This window comes from Podarcis cretensis, assembly GCF_951804945.1.
Source record: "Podarcis cretensis genome assembly, chromosome: 14".
Lineage (NCBI taxonomy): Eukaryota > Metazoa > Chordata > Lepidosauria > Squamata > Lacertidae > Podarcis > Podarcis cretensis.
In genome coordinates this window covers 28,907,786-28,915,849 of record NC_137183.1, presented here as the reverse complement: position 1 = coordinate 28,915,849, position 8,064 = coordinate 28,907,786, and the positions used below count along the sequence as shown (strand labels likewise).

Here is an 8,064-nt window from a genome sequence, read left to right as displayed (position 1 = left end):
CCGCAACCAAATGATCCCCGGGCAGAGAAGGAGAAGCCCCCCCCCCCCGCCTGGGCAGGAGCCGTGGGAAAAAAAGGAAAAGGGAGGGGGCAGACTTGCTGGGGAGGGGGGCTGCAGCGAGGAAGGAAGGAAGGAAGCGGCCCGGCGTTGGGGGTGGGGGCAGATCGGGGGAGGGTCCGCTGCTCCGCTTCGCCTCCCTTTCCCCGGTTCGGACGCCAGGTGGCACCGAGAGGTTCCCTCCCTCCAACCCCCTCCTCCTCTCCCCGGCCCCTCCCGCACTCGACCCGGGCGCCGACCAATCACGCGGCGAGTGGCTGCGGCCCCCACGTGGGATCCCCGCGCTGCGATTGGTGTAGAGCTCGCTCAGCCCTTCAATTCATTTCTTCCTTTCTTCTCTGCTCGGCGTTTGCTGCTGCTGCTGCTGCTTCGCCTTTCTCGGTCCTCCCCCTATTTGGAGCGCGACGCGGAGTTCTCGTGTTGCAGCGGCGGCGGCGGCGGCGGCAGCAGCAGGAGCCTCGCCTTCTGTGGGTGGCATTGCAAGGCCGGATTGGAGAAGTGGGGAGGGGGGGGGGGTTGTGCCGAACGACGTTTGCTCGCGGCTTGTTCGGGGTGGGGGCCGCCGCTACAAGCCTTTGAGGATTTGCCTCCTTTGAAGAAGCGACCTCCCCTCCCCCCTCTCCCCCCCCTCCCCGCTCTCTTCGCCTCCATGACCGCGGCGACCCCGTCTGGATCCGGCTGCGCTTTCTTGCGACGGGGAGGACCGTGGGAAGGAGAACAAGGGACGGAGCCCGCCTGACTCGGCTCCGCGCGCGCGGGGATAGGATCTCGGTGGAGTTACTGCGAAGGAGAGAGAGTCCCCCCCCCCCACCACCACCACCGAAAAACAACAACAATCCGGGCTTTGTTTTTCTTCTTCGTGTGGTTTTCTTGTCTCCCTGCGAGCGACCGAGGAGGAAATCGTTGCAGCCCCGGCGGCCAGGGAAAGAGCAGCCGGGCGGATTTGCAAGGAAGTATCGCCCCCTCCCCCTTCCAACACTCCGCGGCGTTTGTCTCGTCTCCTGCTCTGCCCGAGGGAGCTTTTTCTGGTGGATCTGCTAACAAAAAGGAAAGCCCAGCCGTCCGCCGGCTTCGGAGTAGCTGCGGATTGTGCATGTGAACGCGCGCGCTTGGGTGTAATACCAACGGAGGGGTGCCGTTGTTCGAGGGAGGCGATCGTCTCTTGCCTTCTTCCTCGAGCGGCGGCGGGCGAGCCTTTCCGAGCCCGGGGAGGGGGGTAGGATGCCCGGAAGGGGCGGCGGCTCCCCCTCGCCCGCCATCGCCGCTGCCCACCCGGGGGAAGCCCGGCCGTCGTCGTCGCTGCTGCTGCTGCTGCGCTCGGAGGACGAGGAGGAGGCGCGTCAGGCTCCCGGTCGTGGCGGCGGCGGCGGCTGCTGAAGCGCCCGCGCTCGCCTCCTTTGTCCAGGCTCCGGAGGGACCGTCGCTCCGATCGCGGGGCCGGCCATGTATCCCCAAGGGAGGCACCCGGTGAGTAGGTGGCGGAGTCGAGGGGGGGGGGAGGGAGGCGCCCTGCTCGGCCTTCCCGTGGCCTTTGATCCGGATCGCGGCCCTGGGGGCTTGAGCCGCGTGTAAACGGAGCAGCGCCCCTTGGGGCCCGCTTGGGAACTCGCCCTTTTGGGGGGGTGGGGTTTGTCGTGGTGCTCTTTTCCCCCATCCCCCCATACACTTCCAGGCACTCCCCCCTCCCTCTTCACTTTTCCCTCCAGCAAGCCCGCGTGCATATGTGGGGCTGGGGGTGGGGAAGGAACGGGAGCCCCGAGCCCCCTGCTAGTGGTGTCACAGAGAACTTGCTGCTTTTAAAAAATTGTGGGGGGCCCTTGCTTATATTTTTGCTTAATTGTTCAGCACCCCCTTTTAATTGGGGGAGCTGTAGGCGGAGCCAGGTGTCATAAGACTATATTTTTATCAACTTCTTTTTATGTAGGCTTTTTGGGGGGGCAAGAATTTGGGGGAGATTAGCGTGTAACTTGCACTTTTCCCCAGTCCTGTGGGAGGCATTTTGGGTTTCTACAGTTGGGGTGTGTGTGTTGATGATGGGCTTGCTGCCCCAGAGAACTTACTGATAAACCTGGTGGGGGGGCTGTCTTCTCCCCATTCCAGGCACCCCACCAGCCTGGCCAGCCAGGCTTCAAATTCACCGTTGCCGAATCCTGCGACAGGATTAAGGACGAGTTCCAGTTCCTGCAGGCTCAGTACCACAGGTAACCTTTCTCTGGCTCCTTCCTCCCACCTTGCAAAGGTGAAAGGCTTATTAATCCTGACAGACGCTGAAGGGTTAAAAGAGCAGGCGGTCTGGAGTGTCTTAGAAACCACAAAGCTGGCTGACATCCAGGCTGCTTATTGTTCTCCACTCTCTGTCAACTTGGGGCTCACCCCCCCCCCCCTTTCACTTTCTTTAAGAACATTTGGGGGAGTTTCCAGAAAGGAGTTTTGCAGCCCTGTCTGCTAAGAACATCCATTTATTTCCTGCACGTTGTCTTTGCTAGTTAGTAGTTGTTTAGCTGAAGAAAACAACCCCCTTGCCTTCAGATGTGTTCCTCTTCCCCATTGCTTGCTAAGCTGTTTTGATTGCAAGGAACACCCCAAGTGGTACCATCAAGCACTCTTAAGGTTCCTTACTTGCAGCCCAATCCCATCTAGGTTTTCTTGGGAGTCAGTCCCATTTATTTTAGGGGGATTTGCTCTCAGATAAGAGGCAGTCCCAAGCAGGCTTCCATAGAAAGCCTGCTGGCACACAGTCAGAGGCTGTGTGTTTAACACCAAAAGTAAATTGGGCATGTTATTTCAGAGCTGAGAGTTTTAATCTGCACAGCTTCTAGGCATTTTTGGGAGGATTTGCTAAGAAGATCCCAAATTTTCATTCGAATTCTCCCCTACCTTTCCACCTCAATATCAACTCTCTGGCTTTTAATTTGCTGACATCATTAAGAGGTTCAAGACAGGTCCCTTTTCAGGTTTTGTAATTGAAGCTCCGAGGGTTAGGCATAAAAAATCAAGCCTATTTTTTCAGATGTTTTTTTGCAACTCATCTGTCAGAAAAAGGCTGCCTTTTCACTGAGGGTACCTCCGATTTAAAATACTTTATCACAATCTCCAGTAAACAAACGAAGAAATGCCACTCATTGGCAGTGTATATAATTCAGGCTCTGGTGAATTTCCAGTGACACTTTGTTCATTAAAAAAAATAAATCTAGTAAGTCTCTTGTCTCACCTGTAGTCTTGTGACTCTGTTTTGAATCTGCTCTGTGAAGGATCAAGTGCCTTGGAGCATATACAGAGTGCATCCTTTTTCATAGTTTGCATGTCTGCAGAGTTAATGGGGAAGGAAGGGTTTCTGGGTGAAAAGGTGTGACTTTCAGGTACGCTTTCCTTGACTCTCCCCTCACCCCACCCTGCCCATCTTGTTAACAACTTGAGTGTTTCTGGGACTTCTGAGTTGTGACGGGTACCCTCTCTCTTTTTCTTTTCTAGTCTTAAAGTAGAGTACGACAAGCTTGCGAATGAAAAGACAGAGATGCAGCGCCACTACGTGATGGTAAGAGAGACTCTTTGATGGCGACTGTTTGCCTGGGGAAAACCGGACTTCTCCCACCCAGGCTGGGTCACTTGGAGTTGTAACCCAAAACATTGGGTGGAAGGCTTCTTTCGGAACTCAGAGGGGTGAACCTCATATGAGGTTCCCATCCCATTCCGCTCCACAAACCCTTTTCTACCTGTCCACCTTTGTGTGCCCTTCTGCTTTCAGGGAAGCATTTTAACACACCTGGCTAAATGGCCCATGTCCTTAGGATTTTCTTAGGCAGTCCTGAGCGCTTTCTGCTTTTCTATGGAATATGCTGCTAATATGACAGTTTTTCCCATATCTGAAAAATAATAGCTGTTGGCTCCCTGTGGACATATGTGAACAACCGCAGTGTTTATAAGCCCTTGGTGGTGTGGTGGGTGCCCGACCTGGGCTTTTGCTTCTTTGCCGCAGGAAACTCCCTGAAAAAAACCCGCAACCCCAGGAAGTGCCTTGATTCAGTTCCACATGAGTCCCTCCATTAACTCAGCCCAGCTGTAGCCAGTGCAGCCTCCCCAGTGGGATTTGAGTCCCCGTAGCTGTGTAAATGCCTAATCGCTGCGGTGTGTGGTCAGTTGTTGCTTTTGCTACAGGAAAGCCTTTCCCAGGAAGTGGTCCTCGCAGTTGCTAATAAGCCCTGTGGTTGTGGCAGCTCTGGGAATGCCAGAGGTTAATAGCCCTGGCAGAACCAGGTATTGGGGAATGGCTGTCAGAAACTGATCGGCCATACGCAGCTCAAAGGCATTTAAAGGGTCTTTTTTTGCGGTAAATGTGATGGATTGGCTCTTGCTGGCTATATGGCAGAATAGTTGAGTTGAGTCTGACTATTCGCCATGTTACTCCTTCCACGCATGGTTGGGTCTGACCTCATTGGGAGCCTCATGAGCACACCAGACGCCCAAATGAGGTCTTGCCCCCCTTCTGCCCAAAAAACCCCCTGGGTTTGTAATGCAAGGCTGCAGGGGACTTGGATCAAGGGCATCTCATTTTCTCAGTTGGGTTCACTGAGGTGGTGTAGCCAGCACATTTTAAAAGAGCAGCAGACATTCTTGTATGTCGAACACCCGGGCAAAGGGGTCTAGATTCAGTTTCTCTTTCACTTGCTGGTTTCATATTTGGAGGATGTTGAAGCCTGTGAGACCCCCCCCCCCCGAGGAAAGTGATACAGTCCTGAAACAGGTTGACCACTTCTGGTGTGTCTGCGGCCTCCAAAATGCCCCCCTTTCCTCCTGTGGCCGGTGCACATCAAATGATAGATTGTGGCCACCCTGCAACAAATGCAGCTCGTAGGTGGTTATACTCAGAAATAAGACCCACAATGTTCACTGGATTTTGCTCCTGGGGAGGTGTGCCAGGTGGGCAGCAGCTCCCATCACCCTTCTCCACTGGCTGTGCAGAGGACTAACACATCTGGAGAAGTCCGAATTGGCTGTGCTCTTCTCAGTTGCACATAGCACAGAGTGCAATTGGTCCTACCTCCTTTGTGCGTATAACATGCAGATATACATGCCACCGGCTTAGCATGCATGCAGCCAGTCCCTGGAGTGTTGAAAGGGCTTGAGAGCTACTGTGGTGTAGTGGTTAGAGTGTTGGAATAGGACCTGGGAGACTGGGTTCAACTCCTTGCTCAGCTCTGAAGTCAGCCATGGGCCTCTCAGGCTAACCTACCTCGCAGGGTTGTTGTTGAGAGGGAGAACCTTGAGCTCTTTGGAGGAAAAGGTGTATAAATGCAAGAAACTCAATGAATTGTAAACCTCACAACAATCTGAGAAGGGAGTTGAATGGTATTATGTCAAATTGTCTGTGTGTCAGGGTGTGGGTGAGAGGGCATGTCTAAAGCAATGCAGTGAATTCCTGGTGCGTTGCCCCATCCCCAGCTGCTATGCAGCACAACCTTTAATTAACAATTAAAAACATCGTGTTCATCAATGTAGGACACTTGGATCCCGGCAGAGCCCTTTTGGACGTAGGCCTTCCTGGTCAAAGGTAGCGGGTTTTCTCAATCCCGCTTTTTGAAATCCCTTAATGACAGGTGCTGCTTATCAAATAAGCGCCTTTCTGCATGTGTGGTGTGTTACACCCTTGAGCTGTGATGTTGAGCGCAGCGCAGAAATAGCTCAAGATGTCTCCCCAGAGCCTGTGTGGGTTGTCTTGCATCCAGGAGACAGAGAGCACGCAGTTCACGGCTAGAGCTCTCCTAAGCAGCTTTCGGAGAAGAGGCAGGCGTGTCAAAGCATTGTCATCTTGTTAAAGATATGTCAAGCAGGGCGGACACTCTGCGGCTGCAGCCGTTTCTTGGGCTCCTGCAAAGCGAGAGCAAACCTTTCTGTTCTCCTCCGCCTTCGCTTTGAGATACTGGGTACCATATTCCGGATGCTTCCAAACATTTATTGCATGATTAATGAAGATCTCTCCCCCCCCTCCCCATTTTTTTCTCTTTTTCAGTACTATGAAATGTCTTACGGCTTGAACATTGAAATGCACAAGCAGGTGAGTGTCTTTGCTTACTGTGTCCCTGTTCAGTGGTCTGTTGCCTCTCCCCTCCCTCTCTTCGGCTACTTCAGGAACGAGGCTTGGGGGATAGAGAGCATTAAGCTGTTGCCAGGGAGATTTGTGCGAAAATCAGGGCAGTGCAAATGTTGCCCCCTTGGATTCAGAATGACTTGTGGGAGGTGAAGAGGTGTGCACGACGGTGGCGTTTATTTGGCGTTTCAAATTCCTTTGTTTTCCTTGGGCTTTGGAGTTGTGGAACTCTGACCCTTTCGCAACTGTGGTTTTGAGCAAATACTTGTGTTTTTGCGGTTGCTGTGTTGCACCAGAGCAGTCTTGCTCCCTCCACCCCCATCTCTCAGCACCTCCACATCCTGCCCCTTCTCCAGCCAAGTTGCACTTTCCTCTTTTGCAACGCCTGTTTCTGTCACATGACGTGTTGCAATGCATTGGTGACCTCACTGTTGTGGAGATCCCAGGATCGCAGAGGTAGTTTGTCTGCTGGCACCTTGGAATGCACCACGGCAGTGGGGTGCCGTTCACAGGGGATCCTGGCATAAGGAGATCTGTGGGGTTGGAGAGCACATCAAGTCCATCAGCTGACTGACAGTGACTGGGCTGTGGTCAAAAGTTGGAAGCATTAGTCTGTTTAACACAACTGGCTTTTATAGCTACTGTAGTTTTGATTTATTTCTTTTTAAAAAATTCATTTAAAATAAATAAAAACTGTAGCCTGGCTATAGGTGTACCCGGATGGGTAGAAACCAAAGAGTTCAATGACCTACTTACTCATCTCTTTTTGGAAACCTCACTGCGCATTGCTTAAATTTTATTCCAGGATAGCAGAGTTTTTTTTAAAAAAGCAGCAAAGTAATTAGCAGAAACCTGGAGCATTTTGTGTTTAAAGTCACTTTTGTTGTTTTAATGAAGTTGATGCTAAATGAAGTTGTCAAGCACCCAGGTCTTACTGAAAGTTGTAATTATCTCGTAGAACATTGTCCAGCGGGGTGTTTGGATGGTGCCCTCAGATTGGGTTATGGAAGTTGATTTTCTGTTGTTGTAAGTTTAATTTGGTAGAGTTAATAGGTTGGTCCTTGTTTCATATGTGTACACAGACCTATGATGATAATATGAAGGGCAGTGCATTAGTATTCCTCTAAATAAATGAGTGTTGATAGAAATGTGCTTTGTATGTGTTCAAGGGCGCACTTTTTTGTTACATAATCTCACCGAATGCCTGCTTCTTTAAAGAAGGGGCAGAGTCAAAAGGGAGTAGACTGTGGTGCATACATAGGGATGGATAGAAGGCAGATGAGACTGTGAAAGTGGTCATGGAATCCTAGAATTGGAAGGGACCCTGCAGGTCATCTAGTCTCATCCCTTGCAATACAAGATTCTCTAACAGATGATCACCCAACCCCTGTGGAAAACCTCACATGACTGAGAGTCCACCTCCTTCTGAGGGAGTCTGTTCCGCTGCTGAAAGTTGTTCCTAATGTTGACTTGAAATCTTTCTTGTCATTTGAATCCATTGGTTCAGATCCTACCCTCTGGAGCAGCAGAAAACAAGTAATTTGGCCAGTGCTTGTAAGACGACCTTCTCCAATTTGGTGCTGTCCAGATGTTTTAGGACAACCATTCTTATCATCCCCAGCCAGCATGGAGTTGTTGGCCAAAACAACTGGAGGGTACGGGGTTGGCAAAGGGTGCTGTAAAAGAGCCCCCCTCCCAACCCCAAAAAACTTGGACCACTGGGAATTTGGAATCCTTTCCCAACCCCCTACAGCTCTGCCAGATCCCCTCTACCCCTTTTCTCGGTAGCCACATGACCCACATGACCCGGAAAAGCTGTCTGTGACAAAAGTTCAGACCCCATAGTCAAATTCGGCTGAACTGCCACCATTTCCGAGAGTGACTGGCTTGCAAAGAGTTAAACTCCTCTTCCAGGCGATAGC

The 8,064-nt window shown here is 51.7% G+C and overlaps 1 protein-coding gene across 8 annotated transcripts in view; it reads left to right on the top strand.

Moving 5' to 3' along the window:
• Positions 1-414: 414 nt before the first annotated feature.
• The window catches only part of TLE3 (TLE family member 3, transcriptional corepressor), a 50,458-nt gene continuing 42,808 nt past the window's right edge, over positions 415-8,064 (top strand). For 4 of the 8 annotated variants that reach the window (XM_079953019.1, XM_079953018.1, XM_079953013.1 and 1 more), the window contains exons 1-4: positions 416-1,524; positions 2,158-2,258; positions 3,529-3,592; positions 6,065-6,109. In XM_079953019.1, the coding sequence (XP_079809145.1) occupies positions 1,501-1,524; positions 2,158-2,258; positions 3,529-3,592; positions 6,065-6,109 (234 nt within the window). In that variant the 5' untranslated portion in view covers positions 416-1,500. Of the gene's footprint in view, positions 1,525-2,157; positions 2,259-3,528; positions 3,593-6,064; positions 6,110-8,064 lie in introns of all 8 variants that reach the window. The other 4 variants (XM_079953016.1, XM_079953015.1, XM_079953012.1 and 1 more) reach the window with 2 other exon arrangements.